The sequence below is a fragment of the Salmo salar genome, chromosome 03, assembly GCF_965601325.2.
Source record: "Salmo salar chromosome 03, fSalSal1, whole genome shotgun sequence".
Taxonomy (NCBI): Eukaryota; Metazoa; Chordata; class Actinopteri; order Salmoniformes; family Salmonidae; genus Salmo; species Salmo salar.
The window spans coordinates 101,161,020-101,178,281 of record NC_138293.1 but is presented as its reverse complement, the minus strand read 5'-3'; the positions used below and the strand labels follow the sequence as shown (position 1 = coordinate 101,178,281).

General features: G+C 43.8%; 1 protein-coding gene across 2 annotated transcripts; it reads left to right on the top strand.

The window, feature by feature from the left end:
- Positions 1 to 34: 34 nt before the first annotated feature.
- LOC106602042 (HUWE1-associated protein modifying stress responses) lies at positions 35 to 11,222 on the top strand. 2 transcript variants are annotated; one of them, XM_045715937.2, is made up of 5 exons: positions 35 to 173; positions 272 to 481; positions 1,728 to 1,811; positions 3,212 to 3,502; positions 8,777 to 11,222. In XM_045715937.2, exons 2-5 carry the CDS (start codon positions 286 to 288, stop codon positions 9,037 to 9,039), a joined length of 834 nt encoding a protein of 277 aa, XP_045571893.2. In that variant the 5' UTR covers positions 35 to 173; positions 272 to 285; the 3' UTR covers positions 9,040 to 11,222. The 2 variants fall into 2 exon arrangements, with proteins under 2 accessions (XP_045571893.2, XP_045571892.2); XM_045715936.2 differs by having other exon boundaries at positions 113 to 481.
- Positions 11,223 to 17,262: the final 6,040 nt, after the last annotated feature.

The window sequence follows — 17,262 nt, the reverse complement described above, 5'->3', positions numbered from 1 at the left end:
AGCACAAACCTGAAGCCACGACCAAGAGCCATACTAGCCAATCACTGCTTGAAATAGAGGCGGAGTAGAAACGACAACACGGTAGTATGACTTTTATATAGGCGGACGTCGGCAACGTCCAAACTAGTTGAAGAGTCTTTTCAGACCGGAGTAGTCGGTTTGAGAAACAGCTAGTAAGTAATAACAAAATTAATGAATTCACTAACGGACATTTATTCGCATCGCCAAGTAATTTATTAATCGACATACTAAAGTTGTAATCTACCTGAAGTTTTAGCGTGGTAAATGGAGGAGAAGAAGAAAGACGGAGACCCGGAGATTCAAGAACACGGACCCGAACATTGGTTCTCAAAATGGGAGCGGCAGTGTTTGGCCGAAGCGGAGCAAAGGGAGTCAAACGAGGAGGAGGCCGATAACGACCAGGATAAATTATGGCATCTCTTCCAGAATTCCGCCACTGCTGTGGCTCAACTCTACAAAGGTCCGAGACAAGACCAGAACTAGCTAACTAACTTACGTTAGTCGGCTGCCACCCCTGTGCCTTGTTACTGAGCTTGCTATGCTACACAGTCACTGTTAGTGGCGGTGGGAACTAGCTAATGTTAGCTACCTAGCTAGTAGCCAACTAGCTAGTTTACCAGCTCAGCTGATCAGTTGGTTAACTAGCTACTGTACTGTAGCAACTGTTTGCCGTCTTAAGTCAAGACATCCCGTAATTATAGTTTGCTCATTTTTTGTGTTAGTAAAACAGAACACCTAAATGTATCTTTATGAAACTAAACCATTTCTTAAACGTTAGTAGTTTGATCTGGCTGTTCGCGATAACTGCCAAGCAACATAACCAGCCAACACACTTTTGGTATTTAAGTTAGTTGAATAGCTATCTCACCCAGTCTTTAAACTAATATGGGTTATACCGTTACTGAGTTAACCATCTGGTTAGAGAAACTGCGAGTCCGACAATGTCAGTGAACAAGTAGCTAACGTTAAACGCTGTTGAGTGCATGTATTAGAGAAACAAAATGGCGATGGAAACAACAATCATCGCTACGCGACATTCCCTTGTGACAGATTGCATCTTTCAGTGTTGCCTTTTTGTTAGGTGTGTGGGGCTAATATTACTTATCATAGATATACATAAGTTATATTATCCGTTTTGGTTTAAGTCTACAATCAACGAATAACCCGAGTTTTATCAATGCATACTGAAAATTAAACAAAATGGCGAAGATTTACTATTGGCTTTGGGGTTATTGAGAATTCTTACCTGCTACTGTAATACTTCTCATAGATATACTGAAGTATCGTAACCATCAATTCTTTAGTTACTAAGGTATCAAGTATGTATAATTTACGACTGCAACTTTCCTGCTGAAAGGGCAACTTTAGTTGGTGCGTTATGCACTCGTGCTCATAAACTGTCGAGTTGGCCATCTAGTGCTGGCTGACAGTTATTTTTATTCCAAAGCCCGCCTGCAACTCTAGATGCAAGACAAAATGGCGAATAAAAACAGTCCTGTAATCAAGACGCTTTCAGTCTCATGTGTTGCCTTGCATCATGTACTACTAAAGTGGGAATACTGTACAATAATTGGGGCCTAACTTGCTATTTATGTAAACTGTTGTCAACCAGGCTATTTATGTAAACTGTTGTCAACCAGGCTATCTATCTTAGTAGGAAATTCCAACAAACCTGTAATGTTTTTGGTGGTGTGTTGTCTCGACAGACCGAGTATGTCACCAACAGGGGGGGCTTTCTTTGTGGGTGCCGTTTCAGAACGCTGCCACAGCCGTGACCAACCTGTACAAAGGTAGGTGTCAGGGACACTCAAGTGTTTTCACTTTCTTGTCTTCTAACTTGCTTTCACGACAGTATAGGATCATCATAAGTCTATAGGCTTTTCATTATCGTTCTGCTGTAGTCTAAGCATTTATTGATTTGTACAGTAGTTGTCAAGGTACTTGGCCTACCACAGGGGGTAGGGTATTCAGAAGACTCAATAAAGGGTAATCGGGACAAAGCAAAATGTACAGTAGCCCAAAAAAAAAGGTTGAGGGCCAAAGGCTCATCGTAAAAGTCCATGGGCTTTCCTTTGTCATTCTGCTGTAAACAGGACATGTATTGATTAGTAGATCGATAGAAACTTGTAAACAATCAAGGGCCTCTTCTAGTCACCTGAATATTGACCATCTCACAGTTTACAGCCGTCCTCTCCAGTTCTGGTCCTGGAGAGCACAGCACGGTGTTCAGCCTAACTCTCAGACTCTGGTCGGCATTCTGCCTTCTTACTACAGTTTTTAGCCACCACCTTTGCTAACGACTGGCTCATGTGAACTACAATCCCGTCGCTGTATTTTTTAGGTTTAGAAAAGTCAATAATTATCGCTTGGATACGGCTGTCGAAACATATGGCCCTTATCTTTTATCAGTGAGAGAAAAAAATGATACTTACTGTAGTAGTTACAGATCCACACAGCTATGGGTGCCTCATCAAATGAAACTACACTTGTGCTGCGCTTCCCGAGTTATGCTTACACAGGTGTTCGGAGCACATAGCTAATTAGCACAGGTGATGGCCTCTAACATGGAGATATGGCCGTGTGGGAACCCTAACCCTAAAAAGGTGTGTATCAATTATACTTTTTTGTTTTTTGAAAATGATTTCTTGCTGATATGAAAGATATATAGATAGAGGTGTGTGTGAGTTAGTTAGTTTTGGAAGCATACAGACCTTACCTCAAGTGATGCATGTTAATGTTCAGACCGAGTGCCGAGGCTCTTATCAACCCTCCCCCTACAGAAGACCCCTTAGTCCAATAACTAATGTGTATTGGAACAGAGTCATGTTGAACGGCTAGTTCCAGTCCAGCACTAACACATCTGATTCAGCTGATCATCAAGAGTCCCTGTAGATAGTTGAATCGGGTGTGTTAGTGCTGGACTAGGACAAAAGCCTCCATACCCTGTGGCTCTCCAGGATCATGATTCCAGCATCTGGGGGGGGGGGGGGGGGGGGGGGGGCTGCCTGCCTATAGTTCTATAGTGAACTGTGAACTGTCAACTGTTAGTCACATGTTTCACTCAGGCTACACAAAGGAACCTTCAGCCAAGTCTCATCACATGTTCTCTCTTTCTCACACTTTCTCACTTAATGTCACACACTCTCCTTTCTCTCTTTCTGCCCCCCCCCCCCCCCCCACACACACACAGAGTCCGTGGAGGCCCACCAGCGTAGCTACGACCTAGGTATACAGATCGGCCACCAGCGTCGCAACAAGGATGTGCTGGCCTGGGTGAAGAAAAGGAGGAGAACCATTCGGCGAGAGGACCTCATCAGCTTCCTGTGTGGCCGGGCCCCACCCCCCCGGAGTTCCAGAGCCACCCTCACCCCAGGACACAGACTGACCATGGTCTCCCCTAACCGGCCTCCCCCGGCCCCTGAGACTGACTCCTCTGTGGAGGCTGACCTTCAGCCCTTCAGAGAGGCCATCGCACTGCATGGTAAATACACAGATATACAGTGGGGTCTAAAATTGACAGCCTTGATAAAGGTGAGCAAAAATAACTGTATAAAATCAACAATTTGAGTACTGAGCTGTATTTTATGGTTAAAAAAATGGGGAAGTTACAGTACCGGTCAAAAGTTTAAGAACACCTGCTCTTTCAAGGTTTTTTCTCTTTTTTTACTATTTTCTACATTGTAGAATAATAGTGAAGACATCAAAACTATGAAATAACACATTAAAGAATTAAGTGTTAAACAAATCAAAATATATTTTATATTTGAGGTTATTGAAATAGCCACCCTTTGCCTTGATGACAGCTTTACACACACTTGGCATTCTCTCATCCAGCTTCATGAGGTAGTCACCTGGAATGCATTTCAATTAACAGGTGTGCCTTACAAGTAAATTTGTGGAATTTCTTCCCTTAATGAATTTGAGCCAATCATTTGTGTTGTGACAAGGTAGGGGAGTATACAGAAGATAGCCCTATTTGGTAAAAGACCAAGTCAATATTATGTCAAGAACAGCTCAAATAAGCAAAGAGAAACGACAGTCCATCATTACTTTAAGACATGAAGGTCAGTCAATATGGAAAATGTCAAGAACTTTGAACGTTTCTTCAAGTGCAGTCTATGATGGAACTGGCTCTCATGAGGACCGCCACAGGAATGGAAGATCCAGAGGAGACTGTAAATCAGCCTTCATGGTCAAATTGCTACAAAGAAACTACTACTAAAGGACACCAATAAGAAGAGACTTGCTTGGGCAAAGAAACACGAGCAATGGACATCAAACTAGTGGAAATTTGTCCTTTGGTCTGGAGTCCAAATTGGAGGTTTTTGGTTCCAACCGCTGTGTCTTTGTGTTTGCTGTGTGGGTGAATGGATGATCTCCGTATGTGTATTTCCCACCGTAAAGTATGGAGGAGGAGGTGTTATGGTGTGGGGGTGCTTTGCTGGTGACATTGTCTGATTTATTTAGATTTCAAGGCACACTTAACCAGCATGGCTACCACAGCATTCTGCAGCAATGCGCCAATCCATCTGGTTTGGGCTAGTGAGACGATCATTTGTTTTTCAACAGGACAATGACCCAACACACCTCCAGGCTGTGTAAAGGCTATTTAACCAAGAAGGAGAGTGATGGAGTGCTGCATCAGATGACCTGCCCTCCGCAATCCCCCGACCTCAACCAAATTGTGATGGTTTGGGAGGAGTCGGACCACAGAGTGAAGGAAAAGCAGCCAACAAATGCTCAGCATATGTGGGAACTCCTTCAAGACTGTGTGAAAAGCATTCCAGGTGAAGCTTGTTGAGATATTGTCAAGCGTGCGCAAAAGCTGTCAAGGCAAAAGGTGGCTATTTGAAGGATCTCAAATATGAAATATATTTTGTTTTGTATAAAACTTTTGGTTACTACATGATTCCATGTGTAATTTCATAGTTTTGATGTCTTCACTATTCTGCAATGTAGAAAATAGTAAAAATAAAGAAAAACCCTTGAAATGAGTTGGTGTTCTAAAACTTTTGACCGGTAGTGTGTTTCATTTTATTCTAATACAATTGAGCAGAGAGATATTGTTCAGCAAGTAACTGTTTTCTCTCAGGGATCAAAATGGTTGACGCCCAATTTAAACCACAGGTTTTCAATGGGTTTCATGTCAGGTGACTGAGATGGCCATTACAAAATGTTTGATGCTGTGGCCAATCAACGATTTCTTTGGATTTTGGCGTGTGCTTGGTCTGAAACTTGGCTCCAAGTCAAATACAATTTTATTCGTCAACAACAGGTGTAGACTAACAGTGAAATGTTGACTTACGAGCCCTTCCCAACAATGCAGAGAGAAAGAAAATAGAAAAATCAAATGCGTAATAATACACATTTTACGTTTTAGTCGTTTAGTATATGTTCTTATCCACAGCAACTTACAGTAGTGAGTGCATACATTTGAAACTATTTGTTATTTGTCCCTGTGGGAATCGAACCCACATCCCTGGCAATGAGTAACGATAAATTGGCTATGTATACTGGGCACCAGTACAGAGTGGATATGCAGGGGCACGAGGTAATTGAGGTAGAGATGTACATATAATTAGGAATAAAGTGACGGATAATAAACAGTATCCGCAACGTATGTGATGAGTCAAATAGGGTCAATGCAGATAACCAATAGCTACCCGGACTAACTATTTTGCAGCCTTATGGTTGGGGATAGAAGCTGTTCAGGGTCCTGTTGGTTCTAGACTTGGTGCATCTGTACCGCTTGCCGTGGAGTAGCAGAGAGAACAGTATGACTTGGGTGGCTGGAGCCTTTAACAATTTTCAGTGCCTTCTGACACCGCCTGGTGAAAAGGTCCTGGATGGCAGGGAGCTCGGCTCCAGTGACGTACTGGGCTGTACGCGCTACCCTCTGTAGCGCCTTGCAGTCGGATGCCAAGCAGTTGCCATACCAAGTGTTGATGCAGCCAGTCAAGATGCTCTCAATGGTGCAGCTGTAGAAGCGTTTGAGAATCTGAGGGCCCATGCCAAATCTTTTCATCCTCCTGAGGGACCACTGTCCTGTTGTTGGAAAACTTAATGATGGCTTTGGAGTTGTGCCAGGCCACGCAGTCATGGGTGAACAGGGAGTACAGGAGAGGACTACGCACGCACCCCTGAGGGGCCCCATGTTGAGGGTCAGTGTGCCAGATGGTATTGGCTACACTCACCACCTGGGGACGGCCCTCAGGAAGTCCAGGATACAGTTGCAGAGGGAGGTATTTAGTCCCAGTGTCCTTAGCATAGTGATGAGGCGGCACGGTAGTCATTTAGACAGGTTACCTTGGCATTCTTGGGCACAAGGACTATGGTGGTCTGCTTGAAACGTATAGGTATTACAGACTAGGTCAGGGAGAGGTTGAAAATGTTAGTGGAGACACTTGCCAGCCGGTCAGTGCATACTCTGAGTCCGGAACAGCTGGTGCTCTCATGCATGGTTCAGTGTTGCTTTCCTCGACGCAAGCATAGAAGACATTTTAGCTCGTCTGGTAGACTCCTGTCACTGGCAGCTCGCTACACAGTAAATACACACATCTAGTTCTAATGGTTAGGGTCAGAGTGGACATAGCACTGCACAGTAAATACACAGATATCTAGTTCTAATGGTTAGGGACAGAGGGGACATGGCACTGCACAGTAAATACAGATGCAGTGCATTCATAAAGTATTCAGACCCCCTGATTTTCCCCTCCCCCCACATTTTGTTACGTTGCAGCCTTCTAAAATGTATTAAATAATAACATGTCCTCATTAATCTACACAATACAATAATGACAAAGCAAAACCAGTTTATTTTTATTTTTTTAAACATTTTGTTACTTTAAAAAAGAGCCCAAAAAACACTTATTTACATAAGTTTTCAGACCCTTTGCTATGAGACACGAAATTGAGCTCAGGTGCATCCTGTTTCCATTGATCATCCGTGAGATGTTCTACTACTTGATTGGAGTCCACCTGTGGTAAATTAAATTGATTGGACATGATTTGGGAAGGTGCACACCTGTCTATATAGGGTCCCACGGTTGACAGTGCATGTCAGAGCAAAAACCAAGCCATGAGGTTGAAGGAATTGTCCTTAGAGCTCCAAGACAGGATTGTGTTGAGGCACAGATCTGGTTAAGGATACAAAAACAATGTCTGCAGCATTGAAGGTCCCCAAGAACACAGTGGCCTCTTAACTTATTCAATTTTGGAACCACCAAGACTCTCTTCCTAGAGCTGGCCGCCCAGCCAAACTGAGCATTCGGGGGAGAAGGGCCTTGGTCAGGGAGGTTACCAAGAATCTGCTGGTCACTCTTGACAGAGTTCCTCTGTGGAGATGGGAGAACCTTCCAGAAGGACAGCCATCTCTGCAGCACTCCTCCAATTAGGCCTTTATGGTAGTGGCCAGACAGAAGTCACTTTGCCAAAAGGTACCTAATGACTGATCATGAGAAACAAGATTCTCTGGTCTGCTAAAACCCAGATTGAAATCTTTGGCCTGAATGACAAGAGTCCCGTCTGGGGGAAAACCTGGCACCATCCCCACGGTGAAGTGTGGTGGCAGCAGCATGCTGTGGGGATGTTTTTCAGCGGCAGGGACTGGGAGACTAGTCAAGATCGAGGGAAAGATGAACGAAGCAAAGTTCAGAGATCTTTAATGAAAACCTGCTCCAGAGCGCTCAAGACCTCTGACTGGGGCGAAGGTTCACCTTCCAACAGGACAAGAACCGTAAGCACACAGCCAACGCAGGAGTGGCTTTGGGGAAAAGTGTCACTGTTCTTGAGTGGCCAGCCAGAGCCTGGACTTGAACCCAATTGAACATCTCTGGAAGATTAGTGTTGGTCATTCAGAGGTAAAGTCCTAAACTGCACCCTTTTCCCTACATCAGGGAGGGGCAACTTCGATGGGGGTGGGGGCCAAAACGAATCTGAACTAGTCACGAGGGGCCGCAGTTTCTTGCGAGTCTGCGTACCCACATCAATACCCCTTAACACACACACATTGCGAGCAAAACATTTGTGTGCCCGCTCTTGACAGCTGACAATGTTTACATTTTAGAGTTAATTTTGTGCAATTCTAGACTTTGCCATGGGGTGTAGAGGAAATGTTGCTGTTTTTAAATCAAGTTTACTGTAATTCTACACATTTTGCCATGTGATTTTTCATAACATATGAGTAATTTGACCATGATAATAAGTTTAGGTAGCTGGCTGCAAAACTAGCTTTGCAATCCCAAAAAATGTTTTGCTGACATGGGCTATTACGATCAGCGACTTACATAACGAGAGAAACAGCTGAGGTGCAATCACATTTTGAAATTGCACTTTGTGTGTTCTACTATTATAAGTTGCGACCACGACTGAGTTCCAAAAGTTGATTTAAAAAAAAAAAAAAAAAAAAGAATAACACTTTTGATCCGAGGACCTCATGTGGCCCAAGGGCCGCCAGTTCCCCATCCCAGCCCTTCATAGCTCACTACCTTCTTGACCAGAGCCCTATGCACCCTGTTCCAAAGTAGTGCTTATATAGGGACTATGATGCCATTTGGGGATGTGCCCCATGTCCTGAATGCATCCTAGACAGACTTCCTTGGTATTTCATGTCTTCTCTGAGTCAGGGTTCGATGACTGAGTTTGACCTTATGGTGGTGTTTTTCTTTCCTTCTCCCCTACCTACCTACCATATCCTCCCTCCCATCCTTCCCCTCCTCCTCCCCCTCTCCAATCTGTCCTCTCCTCTTCTGTCCAGGTCTAAGTGGGGCTATGGCCAGCATCAGTGTTCGTTCCGGTACCCCAGGCTCTCCCACCCACGTGGGGGGTGCTGCTGGTGGTGGGGGTGGGTCGACTCCGGTGGGGCGTCGGCGTAACGGTCTCCATGATGTGGACCTGAACACTTTCATCTCCGAGGAGATGGCCCTGCACCTGGACGCTAACCCCAGGAAACGCAGCTCCGCCCAGTGCAATGACATCATAACAGACTCCCCCACCCATAAACGCAACCGGATGATCTGATTGGGCTGGCAGCCCAGCCCCAGGGAGGGTTAAGTGACCTTTGTGGGAGGGGGGGGGGGGTGAGTTCTTGAAACAGACTGAAGGATGTATGGCTGTGGAGTGAACTGGGGTTGAGGACTAAGGAGGCCTTCCATTTAGTTGAGTGGGTGGTGTCCTCCTGTCCTTGTCTCCTTTCCTAGTTGAGAGCACTGGTCTAAACTGAAAGCATGCTTGTTGGAAACCTGTCATCAAGCTCCTAACCCTGTTAGGCTGCGTCTACACAGGTAGCCTAATTCAGATCTTTTCCCACTAATTGGGCCTTTTGACCAATCAGATCTGTTCTTTTCCCAATAATTGGGCAACAGAACAGAATTGGGCTGTCTTTGTAAATGCAGCCTTAGTGCTCAGTGCTTGTGACTGTGAGGAATGGAAGCGAGGACAGAAAGGCATCAAGGAGGTAGGGATGCAGCCCCCTTTCAGAGGAGAAATGCACTGTGCTGATTTGAAATAAAAAGAAGCCACTTGATCCTCACCCCTCCTCCCTTCCTAAGGAAACGAGGGCCGTGGAGAACATGTTACTCAGTGAACTAGATAATGATTGACACCAGAAGTGGTTCTGTTGGAGAGATGCCTTCTTTGCTAGGACTTATTGCTTTGTGTTAGTCATCCTGCTCAGTGGACATTGATGCTGTCTGTGATGATGAAGAGGAGGACATCCCTCACTTGAGATTTCCTGACTGTGTCCCAAATGGCACCCATGTCCCTACACAGCACCCTTGTCCCTACACAGCACCCTAGTCTCTACATCCTAGTCCCTACACCATAGTCTCTACACACCACCCTAGTCCCTACATGGTACCCTACTATATTACAGCATAGGGCCCTTTTCAAAAGTGTTGCACTATACAGGGTGTTGTTTGGGAGCGGCCCTGCTCTCTCCTGTGTCTAGTTTCATGGCTGTGGGATCTCCGGGCTGATTCTCCCAATGGCAGGCTGTTGATATTTGATTGTATAGGCTTCCTTTCTGTCTGACAACTGTGCTTCAGCAGTCATGTTAGTTTTGAGTTGCAAGTGCAACCAACCCGCAGGGTCAGCATCCCAAAATCGCACCCTATTCCCTATATAAAGTGAACTACTTTTGCCTATAGGTCACTCTGGTCAAAGTAGTACACTATGTAGGGAATAGGGATGCTATTTGCTGCACTAACCCCAGTGTTCAGGTTCGTATACCTCTGCTGCAGTTGGTTCATTTATACACCGCCTTGCTTTTTCTGTTGAGGGGTATTTCAAAGTTCAGGAATTATCTGTGTTACTTAATGCTTGGATAATATCTGACTGTTGCCAGACTAACCCTCCAGTCAGTGATGTAGTGTGGAAACAGATAGGAAGGTAAACTATGATCACCGTTCACAGTGAGTAAATGTTATTCTCCCTAAACTTTCAATGCATTTTTTTAATGTAAAAGATGGGACAGGTAAACGCTCCTGCAAAATAACCTGTGTTTCTACTCCATTACACCTCTGCCCCCTTCTGAGTGTGTTGATGTTTTCTGAGTATTCTGTTCAGTGTGGTTGTGTTCACCATATTACCAGAGTTGGAATAATGATTTTGCACTTAAGCCTCTTTCATATCTAAACTCATGCAAGTTGATCTTCCATCAGAACCAACCAGGCAGTCCATCCTCCACCTAAGGTATTCAATCAGACACCACCACCTTCACCTCCCCACCCTCTGGAACTGGTGGGGGTTCACCTGCCACCAAACGGAAGAGAAACAAACTGAAATGTTTTGCTACTCTGTACCGTAATGAACATGCCCCAAACCAGAAAAGAAAGACTAAAATGTTTTGCTACGTTGTGCTGTAATGAACATGCCCCAAACCAGAAGAGAAACTCCTGTATGTTTTTTTTTTTCCCGTTGCAAAACGTTTTGCTATGCTGTGCCATACTGAACAGCACCCAGATTAAGAGATGTAGTTGGAGCTAAAGTGGAGGCCCCAGAAACAAACTGACAGAGTTGTCTACATCCCAATGTCCACACTACTGTTTAGTATGCCGTATGAATGGCCAATCCAGTGCATCGCTCCATACTAAGTGATATTGTGACGTAGTCTGTCTTCTAATGGGTGTTCATTATTGACCTGTGTTGATGTGAAAAGATGCAGTTGCCTGACTATTAAAGCTGAAAGGGATAGTTTACCTGAATTATTAGAAAATGCCGCTGGTTTCCTTACCCTGTATAGACAAGGAATACAGCAATCCATGCTTTGATATTTTTTTTAACATTTTAGTCATTTCGCAGACACTCTTATCCAGAGCAACTTACAGTAGTGAATGCATACATTTCATACAATTTCATACTTTTTTTTCCTTCTGTGCTGGCCCCCCGTGGGAATCGAACCCACAACCCTGGCGTTGCAAACACCATGCTCTACCAACTGAGCTACAGGGAAGGTTTACATGTGCTGTGTTTAGTCCCCCCCCAACAAAATGTAATTGGTGCAATACCCGTTTCCAGTTGATAAACAGGGAGGGTTTGGGTTGTGGGGGTAAATAAACAGGGAGGGTTTGGGTTGTGGGGGTAAATAAATCTCCCGCTGCCCTTTAAATACATCACTCGTTCCAAGCCACACCCCGGGACACCCGCCGAACGCAGTAAACATATCTGTCTGTTAAAGAACGTTTTGGAAAAATGTGGCTTACAGTACAAACCGTTCCACAACTCAGCAAACGTTCAAGCGAACTGAACGCACCCCTGGCCGTGGTCTCCAAATGCCAACTTTGTAGCATTATTGTCCAAACCCAATGCAACCAAGTCATTATCCCTGATATCCCTCACATTTCATGTCAGACCGATTTTGTAATTTGTTTGAACTATCCCTTATGTGACAGATTGAGGTTGTTCCTAAGCTCTGATCTGGGATCAGCCAACATGAACCTGTTTTAACCCTGATACAGAGCTCTACAGTGCCACCATTTTACTCTCATACACGCCTAAATATTTTGCTGTGCCACCTGGAAATGTTTTATTTAGGAGCACCAGTGAGCCTAGAAAAATGAAGGATTCTAGCTTCATTATCTGCAATCATTTAGATTGTGCTCCTAAATCTCTTTGTGTTCGCCTACAATTTTCAACTTGTAAAAAAAAAAGTCAATGTAGAGCCCTGGCTTAACCAATAGGAGGTCAGAAAGCGGGACCCATATTCACAAAGCTGATCCCAGTAGGAGTGCTGATCTAGGATCAGTTTGACCTTTCAGATCATAATGAGTCCCATCATATAGACAGACAGGGGGGAGGGGTCATACTCTAAGACACGTTATGAATATGGGACCTGATCAGAGATCAGTTCTTAGTGCCACTTCGTTCTAACCTGGTTGCTTATTCAAACTAAGAGGGAGCACAGTTACCTGATCAGTTCTTAGGGCCAAATGGGTACCCTATTCTCTACTTCTCACCAGGGCACATGGGGAGGTAGATATGTTTGTAGAACATTTGGGACGTAGGTATGGGGTGGCTGCTCCCCAATAATAACTCCTTTCTCTTGAAGTGTACACTCGTTCACTACTTTGCACAAATCTAAAAGCATTGTATTGGTGGAGTTTCCCACCATGTTTCTGTTTCCAGTCATTCCCTTTACAGGAAGTGAACAAGTTCACACTGGGAGGAAGGAGAGATAAATGGGACATTGCCATGGGAAGAATCTCAATTGCGTTTCCTTCATTCTTCGTATTCTCTCTCCTCGTCGCCTTCTCAAACCCCATTGGATGAGGAATCAAGGAAATGCAGTTGAGATTGTCCCCATGTTCTCCTGCCATGCAGAATAGGAGGTCCATCTGGACGGCTCTGTACGTTCCATGTCTTTCTGCCGTGTTCAGCCCACTGAGTAGACCTCTGACTTTCAGAATATAGACAGGTCAGAGTCCAGAACAGATCTTATTCCCAGAGGCACTTCTTGTAGAGCTGAAAGAATGTAATAGGTCAACATTTTCAGCATATTGCTTACACCTACCTACCCATCCAATCCCCTCAGCTCTACACAAGTGTTTAGAGGTGTGTTGGGTGACGGGAAAGACTCTAAACCAGGGGTGGGTAACTCCAGGAAGAGGGTTGGACAGCCCTGCTCTAAACCAAGGGGTGGGTAACTCCAGGAAGAGGGTTGGACAGCCCTGCTCTAAACCAGGGGTGGGTAACTCCAGGAAGAGGGTTGGACAGCCCTGCTCTAAACCAGGGGTGGGTAACTCCAGGAAGAGGGTTGGACAGCCCTGCTCTAAACCAGGGGTGGTTAACTCCAGGAAGAGGGTTGGACAGCCCTGCTCTAAACCAAGGGGTGTGTAACTCCAGGAAGAGGGTTGGACAGCCCTGCTCTAAACCAGGGGTGGGTAACTCCAGGAAGAGGGTTGGACAGCCCTGCTCTAAACCAGGGGTGGGTAACTCCAGGAAGAGGGTTGGACAGCCCTGCTCTAAACCAGGGGTGGGTAACTCCAGGAAGAGGGTTGGACAGCCCTGCTCTAAACCAGGGGTGGGTAACTCCAGGAAGAGGGTTGGACAGCCCTGCTCTAAACCAGGGGTGGGTAACTCCAGGCCCTCGAGAACCTGATTGGTGTCACGCTTTTTCTCCATCCCTAGCAAACACAGCTGATTAATAAAATTACATTATAAACTGAAGATCATGATCAGGTGATTATTGGAGTCAGGTGTGTTAGCTGGGGCAAAACTGTGACACCAAATCAGGCCCTCAAGGACTGGAATTGCCCACCAGCCCTGGGTTAGAGCATTTGACTAGGGATTATTTGGCCAGGGTTCAATACCTGCTATAGTTACAATATATATTTTTTACGTGTTCTAAAATGGTTTAGACAGAAATAGAATGAATAGAACTGACACGATTCCCTATTCCACCTGACGGAATCATTTCTATCTGAACTGACACGATTCCCTATTCTACCTGACAGAATAATTTCTATCTGAACTGACACGATTCCCTATTCCATATGACAGAATCATTTCTATCTGAACTGACACGATTACCTATTCTACCTGACCGAATCATTTCTATCTGAACTGACACGATTCCCTATTCCATCTGACAGAATCATTTCTATCTGAACTGACACGATTCCCTATTCTACCTGACCGAATCATTTCTATCTGAACTGACACGATTCCCTATTCTACCAAACAGAATCATTTCTATCTGAACTGACACGATTCCCTATTCTATCTGACAGAATCCTTTCTATCTGAACTGATACGATTCCCTATTCTATCTGACAGAATCCTTTCTATCTGAACTGACACGATTCCCTATTCTATCTGAACTGACACGATTCCCTATTCTATCTGAAAGAATCATTTCTAATTGCTGTCTGGGTGGGGCTGAAGTTCTGTCCGTCTGTCAATCAACCAGTGAACGGCCTCCATCCTTGCACCCACATCACATCACTAGATAACCCTATTTTTGCGTCCTAAATGGCACCCTGTTCCCTGTGTAGTGCATTATGTAGGGGTTAGGGTGACATTATGTAGGGCATAGGGTGACATAATGTAGGGGTTAGGGTGACATAATGTAGGGGTTAGGGTGACATTATGTAGGGAATAGGGTGACAGTATGTAGGGAATAGGGTGACATAATGTAGGGGTTAGGGTGACATTATGTAGGGAATAGGGTGACAGTATGTAGGGGTTAGGGTGACATTATGTAGGGGTTAGGGTGACATTATGTAGGGGTTAGGGTGACATTATGTAGGGAATAGGGTGACATTATGTAGGGGTTAGGGTGACATTATGTAGGGGTTAGGGTGACATTATGTAGGGGTTAGGGTGACATTATGTAGGGGTTAGGGTGACATTATGTAGGGGATAGGGTGACATTATGTAGGGATTAGGGTGACATTATGTAGGGGATAGGGTGACATTATGTAGGGGTTAGGGTGACATTATGTAGGGGTTAGGGTGACATTATGTAGGGGTTAGGGTGACATTATGTAGGGGTTAGGGTGACATTATGTAGGGGTTAGGGTGACATTATGTAGGGGTTAGGGTGACATTATGTAGGGGATAGGGTGACATTATGTAGGGATTAGGGTGACATTATGTAGGGAATAGGGTGACATTATGTAGGGGATAGGGTGACATTATGTAGGGGTTAGGGTGACATGTAGGGGTTAGGGTGACATTATGTAGGGGTTAGGGTGACATTATGTACGGGTTAGGGTGACATTATGTAGGGGTTAGGGTGACATTATGTAGGGGTTAGGGTGACATTATGTAGGGGATAGGGTGACATTATGTAGGGATTAGGGTGACATTATGTAGGGAATAGGGTGACATTATGTAGGGGTTAGGGTGACATTTGGGACAAAGATCCCCAAGTCTTCTGCCTGTTGTGTTCCATCTCTATAGAGCCAACGCTACTATAAAATGTTTCCTGATTCTTGATGAATGTCTCCTCTATATAGTTAACATGTAGGTGTTGGTATGATGCCTGTGGTTTACATTACTCTATATAGTTAACATGTAGGTGTTGGTATGATGCCTGTGGTTTACATTACTCTATATAGTTAACATGTAGGTGTTGGTATGATGCCTGTGGTTTACATTACTCTATATAGTTAACATGTAGGTGTTGGTATGATGCCTGTGGTTTACATTACTCTATATAGTTAACATGTAGGTGTTGGTATGATGCCTGTGGTTTACATTACTCTATATAGTTAACATGTAGGTGTTGGTATGATGCCTGTGGTTTACATTACTCTATATAGTTAACATGTAGGTGTTGGTATGATGCCTGTGGTTTACATTACTCTATATAGTTAACATGTAGGTGTTGGTATGATGCCTGTGGTTTACATTACTCTATATAGTTAACATGTAGGTGTTGGTATGATGCCTGTGGTTAACATTACTCTATATAGTTAACATGTAGGTGTTGGTATGATGCCTGTGGTTTACATTACTCTATATAGTTAACATGTAGGTGTTGGTATGATGCCTGTGGTTAACATTACTCTATATAGTTAACATGTAGGTGTTGGTATGATGCGTGTGGTTTACATTACTCTATATAGTTAACATGTAGGTGTTGGTATGATGCCTGTGGTTAACATTACTCTATATAGTTAACATGTAGGTATGATGCCTGTGGTTAACATTACTCTATATAGTTAACATGTAGGTGTTGGTATGATGCCTGTGGTTTACATTACTCTATATAGTTAACATGTAGGTGTTGTTATGATGCCTGTGGTTTACATTACTCTATATAGTTAACATGTAGGTGTTGTTATGATGCCTGTGGTTTACATTACTCTATATAGTTAACATGTAGGTGTTGGTATGATGCCTGTGGTTTACATTACTCTATATAGTTAACATGTAGGTGTTGGTATGATGCCTGTGGTTTACATTACTCTATATAGTTAACATGTAGGTGTTGGTATGATGCCTGTGGTTAACATTACTCTATATAGTTAACATGTAGGTGTTGGTATGATGCGTGTGGTTTACATTACTCTATATAGTTAACATGTAGGTGTTGGTATGATGCCTGTGGTTAACATTACTCTATATAGTTAACATGTAGGTATGATGCCTGTGGTTAACATTACTCTATATAGTTAACATGTAGGTGTTGTTATGATGCCTGTGGTTTACATTACTCTATATAGTTAACATGTAGGTGTTGGTATGATGCCTGTGGTTTACATTACTCTATATAGTTAACATGTAGGTGTTGGTATGATGCCTGTGGTTTACATTACTCTATATAGTTAACATGTAGGTGTTGGTATGATGCCTGTGGTTTACATTACTCTATATAGTTAACATGTAGGTGTTGGTATGATGCCTGTGGTTTACATTACTCTATATAGTTAACATGTAGGTGTTGTTATGATGCCTGTGGTTTACATTACTCTATATAGTTAACATGTAGGTGTTGGTATGATGCCTGTGGTTTACATTACTCTATATAGTTAACATGTAGGTGTTGGTATGATGCCTGTGGTTTACATTACTCTATATAGTTAACATGTAGGTGTTGGTATGATGCCTGTGGTTTACATTACTCTATATAGTTAACATGTAGGTGTTGGTATGATGCCTGTGGTTTACATTACTCTATATAGTTAACATGTAGGTGTTGGTATGATGCCTGTGGTTTACATTACTCTATATAGTTAACATGTAGGTGTTGGTATGATGCCTGTGGTTTACATTACTCTATATAGTTAACATGTAGGT